The sequence below is a fragment of the Salmo trutta genome, chromosome 13, assembly GCF_901001165.1.
Source record: "Salmo trutta chromosome 13, fSalTru1.1, whole genome shotgun sequence".
NCBI classification, from domain to species: domain Eukaryota; kingdom Metazoa; phylum Chordata; class Actinopteri; order Salmoniformes; family Salmonidae; genus Salmo; species Salmo trutta.
This window is the reverse complement of record NC_042969.1, coordinates 44,801,449-44,819,979: the sequence shown is the minus strand read 5'-3', so window position 1 is coordinate 44,819,979 and position 18,531 is coordinate 44,801,449. Positions and strand designations below refer to the sequence as shown.

Below are 18,531 nucleotides of genomic sequence, written 5' to 3'. Positions count from 1 at the left end.
GTATTTCTACTGTTACTCCCATTCAAAGGGTCGTCACTAGTTACAACAGCCACAAAGTAATAAACCCCGCCTATTTATACAATGTATCTTCTTAAAATGTCATTTTAAAACCTAACCTTAACCACACTGTTAACCTTATGCCGATCCCTAACCTTAAATAAAGATAAACGTTTTTTTGTTTAATCATGAACTTTTAGATATAGGCAAATTTGATTTTGGGGCTTTTTTTAAGCGCAACTTCGTCACGCTAACGGATTGATATAAACTCTGGCCAATCAGATTCTTACAACGAGCCTATTATGGCAAGGGGATAGGCTGACGCGGTTTATTGTGCCAAGGTAGGCCGTATCCCTTGTTTAAACTGTCTATGCATAGAATCGTCACGTGGGCATCTCCTTGAGCGCAAACTGTAATCGATAGGGATTGTATCATACTCACACAAACACGGAGCCTTGTTTTTGTTTACAGCTACTGGATTTAAAAGTGGAGAAGAAAACACTTTGCACCCACTTCACATTCATCGGCTTGGTATGACATTGGACTCTAACATATTTTGAAAAGATAATCGAATGCACTGATACATGTTTTATTTTCATGGGTTGCGCTTTTGCAACCAGGGCTATCGACGGGACAAGCCTGCCTTGGTGGTTACCGAGCATGCGAAATGGGGTCATATGCTGACGGGGCTTGTTTTGAACTCCGGACTGAAGTGAGTTTGAACTTATTTTGGTAGGCAACTTTTTGTCATCATAATGAAAGGATCAATTATTATAGAGTATGTTATTTTACGTTCTTAGGGAGAAAATGTAGCAAACTGCTTAGTAATTCCACTGCAGCACCAACAGTTTGACAGCATTGTTATTGGTTTAGCGCCGTTAGTTTAGCTATTTGAGACGTATGCCATAGCAAATTCATAGTTAAGATCCACACTAACTCGTTTTCAATGGCTATATTAGGATCTAAATACCCTAATATTTTTTGCCTTTTTATTTCAGTAATAACAGTTGTATTTTTAAATACAAGTACTATTTAAAATTAAAAAATGGCTAGCCCAACTACAGAGCAGCAGGGTTGTTTTTCAGATGTAAGAAAGGTGGGTTATTTAAGGAAACCTAAAAGCATGCACAAGAGGTTTTTTGTCCTGCGGGATGCTAGTGCTGCAGGACCCTCCAGGTTGGAGTACTACGAAAATGAAAAAAAATGGAGACACAAGTCCGGGGTGCCTAAAAGGTCAATCCTGCTGGAGAGCTGCTTCAACATAAATAAAAGGGCAGATTCCAAAAACAAATACCTGGTGGCTCTTTACACCAAGGATGAGTATTTCTCTATTGCAGCAGACAGCGAGCAGGAACAAGACAGGTGGCACCAAGCACTAGTGGACCTACACAACAAAGGTAAAGTTCATGATGCTGTTGTTGGTGGCAGTGGGATGGCAGAGGAGAATTATGGAGAAGAAACCATGCCAGGACCTGCCTTTAAAGAAGTCTGGCAAGTTATTTTGAAACCAAAGGGCCTGGGACACACCAAAAATTTTATTGGGATTTACAGATTGTGCCTAACAAATAAAACCATCAGCTTTGTGAAATTGAACTCCGACGCAGCGGCGGTCGTGCTGCAATTAATGAATATAAGGAGATGCGGTCATTCAGAGAATTTCTTTTTCATTGAAGTGGGAAGATCCGCAGTCACAGGACCGGGGGAATTTTGGATGCAAGTGGACGACTCTGTTGTTGCTCAAAATATGCATGAAACCATCCTGGAGGCGATGAAAGCGATGAGTGAGGAATTTCGTCCCCGGAGCAAAAGCCATTCCTCGTCAAACTGCTCCAACCCAATCTCTGTGCCTTTGAGAAGGCATCACCACAACAACTTGCCACCTAGCCAAGTGGGACTGGGAAGGAGGTCCCAGACTGAAAGTGTGACGGCCACCTCGCCTGCTGGCCCGGGAAAGCACAGTCATTCATTCAGAGTGAGAGCCTCTAGTGATGGCGAAGGAACCATGTCCAGACCAGCCTCAGTGGATGGGAGCCCCTGTGCTGCCAGGACACAATCTCACAGACACAGAGGGGCCTCCCGCCTCCACCCTCCCCTCAACCACAGCAGGTCTATCCCCATGCCTTCTTTGCGCTGCTCCCCCTCAGCAATCAGCCCAGTTAGCCTGTCCTCCAGCAGTACGAGCGGGCACGGCTCCACTTCAGACTGTCTCTACCCCTGCCACTCCAGTGCCTCCATATCTGGCTCTCCTATTGACGGGGGATTCATTTCCTCTGATGAGTATGGATCCAGCCCCTGTGACTTCAGGTGCTCCTTCCGCAGTGTCACACCTGACTCCTTGGGTCACACACCGCCCGCCAGGGAGGAAGAACTCAACAACTACATCTGCATGGCGAAGTCTGCAACTCTTCTGAGGGGCCACTGTGGCTGCAGCCCCCACCCCCATGGTACGCCATCCCACCTGGACGAGCCTGAGCTGGAGAAGTGCTTCAGGAAACGGACACACTCCTCGAGCACATCTCCCCTGACAGTGTGCCACCAGAAGACCCCCTCTCAGTCCTCCACAGTATCGCTGGAGGAGTACACAGTAATGCAGCCTGCATACTCGTCATGCAGCCGAGCATCCAGCTACAAGCACTCTGCCTTCATGCCCACACACTCATACCCAGAGGAGGGCATAGACATCTCCTTAGAGGGCAACAGGGTGAGCCAAAAAGATGATGGCTACATGCCCATGACCCCAGGTGTGGCACCTGCCACAGGTAAAAGTGCCGACTACATGCCCATGAGCCCCAAAAGTGTGTCAGTGCCACAGCAGATTAACTCCCACCAGCACCCCAAAATGGACTCCAATGGGTACATGATGATGTCACCCAGCGGGAGCTGCTCACCAGACACCACAAACTACGGTCAAGTCTGGACCAATGGGGTCAACCCTAAGCTATCTGTCCAGAGCACAGAGGAGAAATTGTTGTCACGCGGGGATTACATGAACATGTCACCGGTGAGCTGCTCCATGACTAGCACGCCGCCACACTGCTACATCAACCTGGTAGAGGATCCACCCAAGTCCATGTACGCCTACTTTTCTTTGCCTCGCTCTTTTGAAGACAGCCACAGGAAGCTGGACCAGAACCCCCTTCACCTTTCGCTCAGCTCTGGACACCTGGCCTTTGGACACTCTTTAGCCTCCTCCACGAGCAGCGACCGTCTGATGGGACAGGGCTACAGTGGTCAGCCCGTGGTCAAGCCCAAGATAGCTGATATGGACAGCAGGCTGACCAGGCCCACGCGCCTCTCTCTGGAGGGCAACAAAGCCAGCACCCTGCCTCGCACCCATGAGTGCCCCTTCCCTGCAGATCCCAAGAGCCCCGGGGAGTATGTCAACATAGAGTTCAACGACAAGGCCTTCTCAGCTGGCTTGGCCACTCACTTCTCCCCTGTGTTCCCAGGGAGTGGCCCAGAGAGGCTAGCAGAGGTTTCCTCAGACTACATGAACATGCACCTGGGTGCTCAGGGCAGGGGCATTCCCAGCTGGGCAGCCAAACCCCTAGCCTCCTGCACAGATGGCTATACTATAGTGGCCCCTGTGGCTCCCTCCTCCTCTGTGATCCCCTGTGAGAACCTCTGTAGACGGGACTACAGCAGGGCACAGACTGACTACTCTGACACACAGATGATTCTGAACGCTCCGATGTCGACCATTGATGTCACCCCCTTCTCTGTGTCCCCTCCAAGCCAAGACCTGTCTGTGCTGGGTGCGGTTCCCAGTGCCGTGCCCTTAGGACTAATGGGCCCTCTCTCTGGGCTGAGTGCTTTCACCAGGGTTAACTCTAGTTTCATCTGGAACCAGGGAGCTAAATTGATCTGCGCTGACCAGCAGGGCCGGCGCCGGCACAGCTCCGAGACCTTCTCCACGGGAGTCCTGGTCAGCGCTGCCTCGCCCTCCGTGGAGGAAGTGAAACGTCACAGCTCCTCCTCTTTCGAGAATGTGTGGCTGAAGCCGGGAGAGTCCCCATTATCTGCCAACGGGAGGAGAGAAAGCCCATCAGGGCCCAGCTCTAACGGACAGAACCAGAACAGGCTGAACTACATCGACCTGGACCTGGCTCAGGACCAGAACCTCCCAGAGTGGAGTTCCCTCCGGGCCAGAGCCTGGGACACGCAAGGTGGGAGTGCCCCAGAGGATCTGCGCGCCTATGCCAGCATTAGTTTTCAGAAAGCAGACGAGTCGAGGATGAACCCCGCTCACAGAGAAGGTAAGACTGTCCACTCCCCGTAGCATCTTTTCATAACAATTCTGAATTTGTTAGTGTGTGTGCGTTGCATGTCTGTGGGTGGAGTCAGAGTTTGTGTGTTAGCCCTCGGAAATGTTGAGCCTATTTCCATGAAAATACTTGTGGTATTCATGTTTTGTCATTGTGCATACCACCATTCAGATTACTGTATGGATGAAACATGAAGTCCCAAGTTTATAAGCAAGCACATTGAAAGCAGAAAACATACTGTACTCAGTCAGTTCCAGACCTGGGTGATTCCCTTAAGCTGGCCCACTCATAAGAGGTTTCTCAGGAGCCAGAATTAGTTTATTTTGCAATGTAATACATGACTATATGAGCTTGACTTTCTACTGAGCTACTCTACTGAGCTCCAATCAGTTTAGTACAGTTTCATATAGGTAAACTAAGTATTCATATCTTTATTTTTTAAACAAGCCTTAGAAAGTTGTTTGCAATTTCAGTTTAATCCACCTGAAAAGACAGAACAAATAATACAACAAATATTGTGGTTAAATGAAAATATAGTAGTTGATAAAAAAAATTTTTTTTCGAAGAAATGTTTAAAAAAGGTATAATTTTAGTGAATGATATTATAAATAGGACTGGTTGAATGATGTCACACATGCAGCTAACACATACATATGGAAATGTCTGCTCTACCCAAAATTACAACCAATTAATTGCAGCATTACCACAAAAATGGAAGAGGCAAGTAGAAGGGTAAAAAAGTAAGGAACTTGTATGTTGGCCCTGTATTAAAGAACATAAATGGTTAAAGAAAAGTGTGATAAATAAAAACATATACCAATTTCATTTAAGGACCAAAAAACTGACAGCTGTGCCATATAAATTGCAAAATAGTTGGGAAGAGATTTTCGATGTACCCATTCCATGGCACATGGTTTATGAATTGATACGCAAAACAACGCCGGATTCAAAACTTCAAATTTTTCAATTTAAATTGCTATACAAAATTCTTGCAACTAATAGAATGTCATATATATGGGGGATACAATCTTCCCAGCTCTGCAGATTCTGCTGTGAGGAGGCAGAGTCATTAGATCATTTATTTTGGTATTGTCCATATGTAGCTCGTTTTTGGTCACAGGTCCAGGAATGGCTGAAGAATTGCAACATTTGCCTAGAACTAACGCCGCAGATAGCAATACTGGGTGATTTGAAAAGCCATAGTCAATCAATCAATAATATAATAATAATCTTAGCAAAAATGTTTATTTTTAATTTACAATCTGTAGAAGCTATGAGAATAAAAAGGTTCAATTGTTTTGTGAAGCATCACAGCACAGTTGAAAAATATATGGCAAATAGAAATCCGAAATGGATGATGTTGAGAGATAGATGGGAGGGGTTGAATGGAGCTGAAGGGTGGGACTAATAACAAGATAAACAATGTAAAACATACGGGGTCTGTAAAATGTATATAGGTTCAGAACTTTTGTGAAATAGCACAGTTACAAATAGAAGTCAAACTGGATGGACATCAGAAATAGAGGAAGGACTAAAAACAAACAAAAAAGAACTATTGTAAAATAGACTGTGTCTGTAAAATGTGTATAAGATGAATAAATTGAAGGTAAAAGCCGAAGTGTTTATTAGTTTACTCCAATTGGGGGATCGGTGGTAGGGTTTGCGTGGAATAATTATAAAGGTATATTCTTTAAAAAAAAAGTATGTATGTCTATATAGGTATGTGTGTGTATGTATGTATGTATATATGTGTATATGCATGCATGCGTGTATGGATATATATATTTACCCAAAAAATATATGGGGGATTGGAAATGATGCAGACAATTACATTGATGGAAGCAATATTCTTTCCGCAATATTAAGCTGATCCACCCCTAAATACAAATAAAAACAAATATTCATGTAGAAACGTTTTTTTTTTTGTCTTGGTTAAGTAGCCTAATGTCTGAATTCTCCTTCCTCTTTCCATATAGCTCAAACTCTTTCCACTTTTTCTTGTTGTTAAAGCATTTTTACCTAATGCCATTAAGGAGTAGCTAAGTTTTGGTGTTTCATTAAGTAACATGCAATTGGCTGGATCAAAGATCTTAATGTTCGAGCACTCCACACTCAGTCTCACTCCACACTCAGTCTCACTCCAACATAATTCTCTCAGGATGACAAATGGAATAGGAGATGGATGAGAGCCCTCTTTGTAGCTCTGACTAGAGTGTATTCTCAGGGCACCAGTAAATATTTATCTTTTTCAAGAAAAAAGCTCTTCTTTCACAGATCGTCCAACTATAAATGTCTTTTGTGAATTACATTAGCCTTTTCTCTGGCGGTGGGCCTACCTTGTATGCCGACATGGGTTGTTGTTGGCCATTTCCATTTAAAAGTACCCATGAGCACCAACATGTGAAGTTCATAGGAGCACCTCAAATTTGGTGTCAAATGAAAAATGAGTTTATTATGTTTTTAATTCAGGCATGTACATTTATTTTCAACCATTTTTCATCCTTAAATTAGGAATAAGTGAAGGCTTTGATTTCTGGTCAGATGGAAAACGGCTCTTAGAAAACATCTACCAGAAAAAGTCTTAAAAGGTATTAGAAATACATCAACACACAATATTGTTGCAGTTCAGACCCTTGCCAACTAATTTCAACACTTAAATTTCCTTTTGTGAAATGATTTGCCTTCTGTAAGTTTAGGAAATATTGCTGTTCTTTTACAAAACCCCCACATCTTTAAGATATTTTCACATTTCTCTCCCTCATGAGGGAGGATAATGAAAGTTCACAGAAGTAAGTAAAGGTAAACCTACAAATTGTTTTTTTTTCAATTATGATGATTTTGTTTATGATTTATTAAGTGATTCAAATGTGTCATTCATTACAAAATCAGTAACAGAATGACTGCAATTGAATTGGCTAAAATTCATTAACCACAGTTGGGTCGCCTGCTACTGTCCTCGCCTTCCACTGGCATACTGTTGAGTTCAGCTCATAATTGTGAAAACTCTGGGCAACCCCTCCTGTCTCTCTCCTATCTTTCTCCCTGTCGCTCTGTCTCTCTTTCGCTCTTCCCTCTCCAGTTAATGTCACCTTTTACTGACACCTACCCATTTACTGTAACCAGCGTCCTCAACCACTGAGCACCAACCGACACCGGACGTCCATAGACATTGAAAAGTAGCTGAAATTTAGACGTTTTATGTTTCACAAGTTTGGACAGCAAACTGAGACACCCTTGGAGAGTGAGGTCACAGCCAGGGGATCATCCATTATTGACGGCGACCCTGGAGGAGCAATTGGGGTTAATTGCCTTGCTCAAGGACAGAACGACAGATTTGTAAATTTTCGTCTCTGGGATTCGATCCAGCAACATTTCAGTTACTGGCCCATCGATCCTAACCGCCAGGCTACCTGCTGCCCCGGTACTGTGCTGTGCTCTACTGAGTCCAAACTTGTGAAACATAGACATTTATGATTAATTCAGATTTGGTCTGTCCGTACCAACCAAATTTGGTCTTGTTCGGGGGGAACCTCATTAGAATAATAGCCAATGTGTAGAATAATACCCAAACACACAAATGTGAATATTGCATTTTTCTATCTTTTGTGTACCTGTTCAGGATACATCACAATGAATACATGACATATCCAAAATTATGCATTTCTGAATAGCACAGATCAGGGACCCATGTCATTCAGTTATTGTCAGGTGTTAATCCATTTCAGTTACTGTAGTTCAATAATTAAAATTACTTTGAATCTTAATTTAGACTACATATTTAAGATTTTAAAATATATATTTTTTACCGTCATTGTTACGTAATCTGCACTGTTCAAGTATACTGAACAAAAATACTCTCAACATGCAACAATTTCAAATATTATACTACTAAGCTACAGTTCATATAAGGAAATCAGTCAATTGAAATAAATTCATTAGGCAATAATCTATGGATTTCACATGACTGGGAATACAGATATGCATCTGTGGTCACAGATTAGAAAAACACTATCTGGCGTGACCACTATTTTCCTCAGGCAACACGACACATCTCCTTTGCATGGAGTTGATCAGGCTGTTGATTATGGCCTGTGGAATGTTGTCCCACTCCTCTTCAATGGCTGTGCGAAGTTGCTGGATATTGGCTGGAACTGAAACACCCTGTAGTACATGTCGATACAGTGCATCCCAAACATGCTCAATGGGTGACATGTCTAGTGAGTATGCAGGCCATGGAAGAACTAGGGCCGTGGGTGATGGTGGTGGACGAATGGCACGGCAATGGGCCTCAGGATTATGTCACAGTATCTCTGTGCATTCAAATTGCCATCGATAATGTAATTCTGTTCGTTGTCCATAGCTTATGCCTGCCCATACCATAACCTCACCACCACCATGGGGCACTCTGTTCACAACATTGACATCAGCAAACTGCTCGCCCACACATCTGCAGTTGTGAGGCCGTTTGGACCTACGGTCAAATTTTCTAAAATGACGGAGGCGGCTTATGGTAGAGAAATTAACATTCAATTGTATGGAAACAGCTCAGGTGGACATTGCACGCTCCCTCAACTTGAGACATCTGCAGCATTGTGTTGTGACAAAATTGCACATTGTCGAGTGACCTTTTATTGTCCCCAGCACAAGGTGCACCTGTGAATAATCATGCTTAATCATGTTGAATCAGCTTCTTTATATGCCACCCCTGTCAGGTGGATGTATTATCTTGGCAAAGGAGAAATGCTCACTAACCGATGTAAACAAATGTGTGCGCAGAATTTGAGAGAAATTTCTGGGATCTTTTTATTTCGGCTCATGAAACATGGGACCAACACTTTACATGATGTGTTTTTATTTTTGTTCAATGTAAATGTGTTTTTGTCAAATGTTCTGTGGAAATTGTTGAAAGTGGTCCCTGTGCAATCAATGGTTTTAGTTTGGCATTTTAAGGTGAAAAATCTTGAGTCTGAGTCATTCTGTTACCATGGAATTGCCCTGTGTTTTTGTGTGTGTGCCAATACGCACAGTGCATTCAAAGTATTCAGACCCCTTTTACTTTTTCCACATTTTGTTAAATTACAGCTGTATTCTAAAATATATATATTTTTTAAATATCCTCATCAATATTCACACACTATCCCATAATGACAAAGCAAAAACTGGTTTTCAGAAATGTTTGCACATAAAGAAATTAAATAAATGGAAATGTGACATTTACATAAGTATTCAGACCCTTTATTCAGTACTTTGTTGAATCACCTTTGGCAGCGATTACAGCCTTTAGTCTTCTTGGGTATTTAGCTACAAGCTTGGCACACCTGTATTTGGGGAGTTTCTTCCATTCTTCTCTGCAGATCCTCTCAAGCTCTGTCAGGTTGGATGGGACTGTCGCTGCACAGCTATTTTCAGGTCTTTCCAGAGATGTTCGATCGGGTTCCAGTCCGGATTCTAGCTGGACCACTCAAGGACATTCAGAGACTTGTCCTGAAGCCACTCTTGCGTTGTCTTGGCTGTGTGCTTAGGGTCGTTGTCCTGTCCTTCACCCCAGTCTGAGGTCCTGAGTGCTCTGGAGAAGGTTTTCATCAATGGTCTCTCTGCACTTTGCTCCATTCATCTTTGCCACGATCCTGACTGGTCTCCCAGTCCCTGTCGCTGAAAAAATCCCCACAGCATGATGCTGCCACCGCTATGCTTCACTATAGGGATGGTATTGGCCAGGTGATGAGCGGTGCCTGCTTTCCTCCAGATGTGACACTTGGCATTCAGACCAAAGTGTTTAATCTTGGTTTCATGAGACCAGATAATCTTGTTTCTCATGGTCTGAGAGTCCTTTAGGTGCCTTTTGGCAAACTCCAAGCGGGCGGTCATGTACCTTTTAACTGAGGAGTGGCTTCCGTCTGGCCCCTCTACCACAAAGGCCTGATTGGTGGAGTGCTGCAGAGATGTTTTTCAATCTGGAATGTTCGACCATCTGCACAGAGGACCTCTAGTGCTCTCTCAGAGTGACCAACAGGTTCTGAACCAAGCCCTTCTTCCTCGATTGCTCAGTTTGGACGGGCGGCCAGCTCTGGTAAGAGTCTTGGTGGTTCCAAACTTCTTCCATTTAAGAATGATGGAGGCCACTGTGTTCTTGGGGACCTTCAATGCTGCAGACATTTTTTTTGCTACCCTTCACCAGATCTGTGCCTCGACACAATTTGGTCTTGGAGCTCTACGGACAATTCCTTTGACCTCATGGCTTGGTTTTTACTGACATGCACTGTCAACGAGAGAAACAATGCAAACAAGAAGCCCTTGAGCTCAATTTTGAGTCTCATAGCAAAGGGTCTGAATACCTATGTAAATAAGGTATTCATGTTTTATTTTTATTTTATATACATTTGCAACAATTTTCTAAACCTGTTCTTTGTCGTTATAGGTTATTGTGTGTGTATATTGATGAAAAAAAGAGTAACAATTTTATCCATTTTAGAATAAGGTTATAACGTAACAATATGCAAAAAGTCAAGGGGTCTGAATCATTTCCTAATTGGGGGGGGGGGGGGGGGGGGTGTGTGTGTCAAGTATTGCAGAGAAGATGGAATGAGAGGAGAAAATATTTTTTTCTAGACCGCGGAGGAACATTTATAATTGAAATGCTGTGAAATACCAGCCATTCACAGTGCTGGATAAAGAGAGACTGTTATGTAGGGGTTGCTTGGTGTGGTTTTATGTGCGTGCGTGTGCATAGGGGTTGTGTAGACTGGGGTGCAGAGTTGTGTAACCCTTCTCTGCTTATTTGCGCCTTCAGGAAGCCCCCCCCCCTCTGATGGATTGGTGGGTAGAAAGTGTGTTTAACATGTCAAAGGTGAAAACAATGTCTTGTGTATATACTAGAGGTCGACCGATTTTATTGATCAATTCAAAGATGGCGTAGCAGTGCAGACGTTGTTTGTTGTTCTCCTGTGTAAATCTTGTATTTTTCATCTTTTTTGTGTATTTTTAAATCTCTTTTTCCATTTAAAAAAATTAAATATACCTTCCGGCAACCCACCTCACCCAATGTGAGACAGATCTGCTATTTTTAGAATGAATCTATCCTACCACACCCAGAAATCTGCTCCTTTTATTCTCTGTCCCCAACGCACTAGACGACCAGTTTTGATAGCCTTTAGCCGTACCCTCATCCTGCTCTGTTCTTCGGGTGATGTGGAGGTTAACCCAGGCCCTGCCTGTCGCCTGGCACTCTCATTTGTTGACTTGTGTAACAGTAAAAGCCTTAGTTTCATTGTAACATCAGAAGCCTCCTCGCTAAGTTTGTTTTACTCACTGCTTTAGCACAGTCCGCCAACCCTGATGTCCTTGCCGTGTCTGAATCCTGGCTTAGGAAGGCCACCAAAAATTCTGAGATTTCCATACCCAACTACAACATTTTCTGTCAAGATAGAACTGCCAAAGGGGGAGGAGTTGCAATCTACTGCAGAGATAGCTTGCAAAGTTCTGTCATACTTTCCAGGTCTATGCCAAAACAGTTTGAACTTCTAATTTTAAAAATGAATCTCTCCAGAAATACGTCTCTCTCTGTTGCCGCCTGATATAAACCCCCCTCACCTCCCAGCTGTGCCCTGGACACCATATGCGAATTGATTGCCCCCCATCTATCTTCAGAGTTCGTTCTGTTAGGTGACCTAAACTGGCATGTGCTTAACACCCCGGCAGTCCTACAATCTAAGCTAGATGCCCTCAATCTCTCACAAATTATCAAGGAACCCACCAGGTGCAACCCTAAATCTGTAAACACGGTTACCTTAAACAGATATTATCCTGACCAACTTGCCCTCCAAATAAACCTCTGCTGTTTTCAATCAGGATCTCAGCGATCATTGCCTGCATCCGCTATGGGTCTGCGGTCAAACGACCACCCCTCATCACTGTCAAACACTCCCTAAAACACTTCAACGAGCAGGCCTTTCCAATCGACCTGCCCCGTGTATCCTGGAAGGATATTGACCTCATTCCGTCAGAAGAGGATGCCTGGTCGTTCTTTAAAAGTAATTTCCTCACCATCTTAAATAAGCATGCCCCTTTCAAAAAAATGTAGAACTAAGAACAGATATAGCCCTTGGTTCACTCCAGACCTGACTGCCCTCGACCAGCACAAAAACATCCTGTGGCGGACTGCACTAGTATCGAATAGTCCCCGCGATATGTTACTTTTCAGGGAAGTCAGGAACCGATACACGCAGTCAGTTAGGAAGGCAAAGGCTATATTTTTCAAACAGAAATTTGCATCCTTTAGCACAAACTCCAAAATGTTCTGGGACACTGTAAAGTCCATGGAGAATAAGAGCACCTCCTGCCAGCTGCCCACTGCACTGAGCTTAGGAAACACTGTCACCACCGATAAATCCACGATAATCGAGACTTTCTAGAAGCATTTCTCTACGGCTGGCCATGCTCTCCTCCTGGCTACCCCTACCCTGGCCAACAGCTCCGCACCCCCCACAGCTACTTGCCCAAGCTTCTCCAGCTTCTCCTTCAACCAAATCCAGATAGCAGATGTTCTGAAAGAGCTGCAAAACCTGGACCTGTACAAATCAGCTGGGCTAGACAATCTGGACCCTCTCTTTCTAAAATTATCCGCCACCTTTGTTGCAACCCCTATCACCAGTCTGTTCAACCTGTTTCGTATCATCCGAGATCCCTAAAGATTGGAAAGCTGCTGCGGTCACCCCCCTCTTCAAAGGGGGGTGACACTAGACCCAAACTGTTATAGACCTATATCCATCCTGCCCTGCCTTTCTAAAGTCTTCGAAAGCCAAGTTAACAAACAGATCACTGACCCTTTCGAATCCCACCGTACCTTCTCCGCTCTGCAATCCGGTTTCTGAGCTGGACACGGGTGCACCTCAGCCACGCTCTAGGTACTAAACGATATCGTAACCGCCATCGATAAAAGACAGTACTGTGTAGCAGTCTTCATCGACCTGGCCAAGGCTTTCGACTCTGTCAATCACTGTTTTCTTATCTGCAGACTCAACAGCCTTGGTTTCTCAAATGACTGCCTCGCCTGGTTCACCAACTATTTCTCAGAATTCAGTGTGTCTGTTGTCCGGACCTCTGGCAGTCTCTATGGGGGTATCACCGGGTTCAATTCTCGGGCCGACTTTTTTCTCTGTATATATCAATGATGTCGCTCTTGCTTCGGGTGAGTCCCTGGTCCACCTCTGCAGACGAAACCATTCTGTATACTTCTGGCCCTTCTTTGGACACTGTGTTAACAAACCTCCAAACGAGCTTCAATGCCATACAACACTCCTTCCGTGGCCTCCAACTGCTCTTAAACACTAGTAAAACTAAATGCATGCTTTTCAACTGATCGCTGCCTGCACCCGCCTGCCCAACTAGCATCACTACTCTGGATGGTTCTGACTTAGAATATGTGGACAACTATTAGTACCTAGGTGTCTGGCTAGACTAAACTCTCCTTCCAGACTCATATTAAACATCTCCAATCTAAAATTAAATCTAGAATCGGCTTCCTATTTTGTAACAAAGCCTCTTTCCCTCACGCCTCAAACGCCCTCGTAAAACTGACTATCCTACCGATTCTCAACTTTGGCGAAGTCATTTACAAAATAGCCTCCAACACTCTACTCAGCAAACTGGATGCAGTCTATCACAGTGCCATCCGTTTTGTCACCAAAGCCCCTTATACCACCCATCGCTGCGACCTGTATGCTCTCGTCGGCTGGCCCTCGCTACATATTTGTCGCCAGACCCACTGGTTCCAGGTCATCTATAAGCTCACTGGTCACCATAACAACCATCCATAGCTCGTGCTCGAGCAGGTATATCTCACTGGTCATCCCCAAAGCTGCCTTTCCTTCCAGTTCTCTGCTGCCAATGACTGGAACAAATTGCAAAAATCGCTGAAGTTGGAGACATATCTCCCTCACTAACTTAAAGCATCAGCTATCTGAGCAGCTTATCGATCGCTGCAGCTGTACACAGCCCATCTGTAAATAGCCCATCCAATCTACCTACCTCATCCCCATATTGTTTTTATTTACTTTTTTGCTCTTGTGCAAGTAGAAATACTGGTGTGCAAATCTATCACTCCAGTGCTAAATTGTAATTACTTCGCTACTATGGCCTATTTATTGCATTACCACCTCACGCCATTTGCACACACTGTATATAGACTTTTTCTATTGTGTTATTGACTATTCGTTTGTTTATTCCATTTGTAACTCTGTGTTGTTTGTCGCACTGCTTTGCTTTATCTTGGCCGAGTAGCAGTTGTAAATGAGAACTTGTTCTCAACTGGCCTACCTGGTTAAATAAAGGTGAAATAAAAAAATAAATCATTGGATGACCAAAAAAAGCCAATACCGATTAATCTGCCGATTTTTAAACATTTTTGTATGTGTGTATATATGTGTGTATGTATGTGTTATAATGACAATTAGAACAATACTGAATGAACACTTTTATTTTAACTTATTATTATACATAAAATCTATTTAGTCAAATAAATAATTAATTAAACACTGTTGGAGAAGAAAGTTAAAGTGCAATATGTGCCATGTAAAAAAAAGCTTAGTTTCTTGTTCAGAACAGGAGAACATTGAAGCTGGTGGTTCAATATTACCAGTTAAGAAATTTTAGGTTGTAGTTATTATCGGAATTATGACGCGTCCACTATTTCTCTCTATACCGTTTGTATTTCATATACCTTTGCCTATTGGATGTTCTTATAGGCACTTTAGTATTGCCAGGCTAATCTCGGGAGTTAATAGGCTTGAAGTCATAAACAGTGCTTTGCATTAAAGCATTGCTAAGAGCTGCTGGCAAAACGCAGTAAAGTGCTGTTTGAATGAAAGCTTACGAGCCTGCTGCTGCCGACCACCGCTCAGACTGCTGTATCAAATGATAGACTTAATTATAATATAATTAACCTCTCTAGGGCCGGCGGGACGAAATCGTCCCGCCTACGTAACAGCCAGTGGAATCCTGTGGCGCGTTATTCAAATACCTTAGAAATGCTATTACTTCAATTTCTCAAACATATGACTATTTTACAGCATTTTAAAGACAAGACTCTCGTTAATCTAACCACACTGTCCGATTTCAAAAAGGCTTTACAACGAAAGCAAAACATTAGATTATGTCAGCAGAGTACCCAGCCAGAAATAATCAGACACCCATTTTTCAAGCTAGCATATAATGTCACATAAACCCAGAAGACAGCTAAATGCAGCACTAACCTTTGATGATCTTCATCAGATGACACACCTAGGACATTATGTTATACAATACATGCATGTTTTGTTCAATGAAGTTCATATTTATATCAAAAACCAGCTTTTTACATTAGCATGTGACGTTCAGAACTAGCATACCCCCCGCAAACTTCCGGCGAATTTACTAACAATTTACTAAATTACTCACGATAAACGTTCACAAAAAGCATAACAATTATTTTAAGAATTATAGATACATTACTCCTCTATGCACTCGATATGTCCGATTTTAAAATAGCTTTTCGGTGAAAGCACATTTTGCAATATTCTAAGTAGATAGCCCGGCATCACAGGGCTAGCTATTTAGACACCCAGCAAGTTTAGCCTTCACCAAACTTCGATTTACTATTAGAAAAGTTTGATTACCTTTGGTGTTCTTCGTCAGAATGCACTCCCAGGACTTCTACTTCAATAACAAATGTTGGTTTGGTCCAAAATAATCCATAGTTAGGTTCCAACAGCGGCGTTTTGTTCGTGCGTTCAAGACACTATCCGAATGGTAAATAAGGGTCACGCGCACGGCACATTTCGTGACAAAAATTCTAAATATTCCATTACTGTACTTCAAAGCATGTCAACCGCTGTTTAAAATACATTTTTATGCCATTTTTCTCGTAAAAAAGCGATAATATTCCGACCGGGAATCTGCAATTAGGTAAACAGACGAAAGAAAATAAAGCACAGGGTCGACTCGGGCACGCGCCTAAGCCCATTGTCCTCTGATCGGCCACTTGTCAAAGGCGATAATGTGTTTCAGCCAGAGGCTGCCTCGATATTGTTCAGCTGTTTCCCGGGCTCTGAGAGCCTATGGGAGCCGTAGGAAGTGTCACGTTACAGCAAAGATCCTCAGTCTTCAATAAACAGAGGCAAGAAGAACAACACCTTGTCAGACAGGCCACTTCCTGCATGAAATCTTCTCAGGTTTTTGCCTGCCATATGAGTTCTGTTATACTCACAGACACCATTCAAACAGTTTTAGAAACTTTAGGGTGTTTTCTATCCAAAGCCAATAATTATATGCATATTCTAGTTACTGGGCAGGAGTAGTAACCAGATTAAATCGGGTACGTTTTTTATCCGGCTGTGTAAATACTGCCCCCTAGCCCTAACAGGTTAACACAGAAATACGAGCCTTTGGTCATTAATATGGTCAAATCCGGAAACTATCATTTCGAAAACAAAACCTTTATTCTTTCAGTGAAATACGGAACCGTTCTGTATTTTATTGAACAGGTGGCAACCCTAAGTTTAAATATTGCTTCTGCATTGCACAGCCTTCAATGTTATGTCATAATTATGTAAACTTCTGGCAAATTAATTATGGTCTTCACACAGTTCGCAACGAGCCAGGCGGCCCAAACCTTTGCATATACCCTGACTCTGTTTGCACTGAACGCAATACAAGTGACACAATTTCCCTAGTTAATATTGCCTGCTAACATGAATTTATTTTAACTAAATATGCAGGTTTAAAAAAATATACTTGTGTAGTGATTTTAAGAACGGCATTGATGTTTATGGTTAGGTACATTTGTGAAATGATTGTGCTTTTTTTGCGAATGCACTTTTGTTAAATCAACACCGTTTGGGGAAGTAGGCTGTGATTCGATTGATAAATTAACAGGCAGCGCATTGATTATATGCAACGCAGGACAAGCTAGTTAACTACACATGGTTGATGATATTACTAGTTTAACTCGTGATTATGTTAAGATTGGTTGTTTTTATAAGATAAGTTTAATGCTAGCTAGCAATTTACCGTGGCTCCTTGCAGCCACAAGGTCCTTTTGACGCTGCACTCGCGTAACAGGTGGTCAGCCTGCCACGCAGTTTCCTCGTGGATTGCAATGTAATCGGCATCCAAAAAGGCCGATTACCAAGTTGTTATGAAAACTTGAAATCGCCCCTAATTAATCGGCCGACCTCTAGTATATACTCGCGAAATGGAGGTCCTGTGTGTGTTAGGGAGCATGCTGGAACAAGCTGCATCTTGTGTGTATGTATTCTTTGGCTAATCTTGTTTACTTTCTCACACTTCAATTTATTATTACACACTTTTATTTAAGCAAAAGACCTTAAATGCTTTATTACTAGCATAGATTTTGGAATAAAACCATTACACACTTTTTTGGGGTTGTGCATGCACAATTGGAAAACATGTCTGTACTAGACACTACAACACACACATCCATGCGTCCCTACATTGAGAGAAAAACAACGTGTCTGATTCAACGGTGGTAGCCTGAGGTCTGGTATAGCATAGTGCTGACCCTATTGGTGGAACTGGGGAAAATCCCACCTATCCCCACAGTGCTCTTCTCCTCTCCTGCCTTTGTGACAGATAACGATGCTGGTCGCTGTGATGTGTCTGTCACGTGCCGCCCTTTTAGCGTGTCACATGGGATTAGCAGGCCATGGGCTTGGGTGCAAGGGATCACAGGGCGCCGAGCCAAGATTGGCAGAGCTGGAGCAGGGGAAAAGGCTTTATTTTAATGTGTGTTAGGGTTGGGCGATATCCACCTTTGTCCCATCATGATTATGTACCCCTATTGGTTATGTTTATGTACCCCCAATGTGTGTGTGTATATATATATATATATATTTTTTTTATATACAAAAGTAGAAAAAGACACGAGTGGAGTGATTGACACAGTCAACGAGCATCATTGGCTGTGTGATGGGTGAATCATCATAGGCTGCAGGAGCTAGCAACTCGGCTGTCCTCAGAATTGGATAATTATAAGCTTAGTCACATTTTTGCTTATCCTCCCTTATTAGGCCTAAGATACTGTGCGTTGAAGGTAGGTTGCACATTGCTAGAATAATATTGAAATAGGCCTAGGCCAACTGGGCTTCTCACTGTTTTCTTTCATAAGGTTTCCTCAGCTGTAACCCAAGTTTTCTTTAGACTTCTCAGTCGACTTTTCCATCTTGGTAGTGTTAACATGTCTTGACCCCATATAAAAGCAGCAACATTAGGACAT

At 42.9% G+C, this 18,531-nt stretch overlaps 1 protein-coding gene across 4 annotated transcripts in view; it reads left to right on the top strand.

The window, feature by feature from the left end:
• Positions 1-365: 365 nt before the first annotated feature.
• The window catches only part of irs1 (insulin receptor substrate 1), an 82,911-nt gene continuing 64,745 nt past the window's right edge, over positions 366-18,531 (top strand). For 3 of the 4 annotated variants that reach the window (XR_003880687.1, XM_029772168.1, XM_029772169.1), the window contains exon 1: positions 366-4,253. Coding sequence is in view for 3 of the 4 variants with exons in the window: in XM_029772168.1 (XP_029628028.1) it covers positions 1,043-4,253 (3,211 nt within the window). In the remaining variant the exon portion in view is untranslated. The remainder of the gene's footprint in view (positions 4,254-18,531) is intronic. The other variant, XM_029772167.1, reaches the window with a different exon arrangement.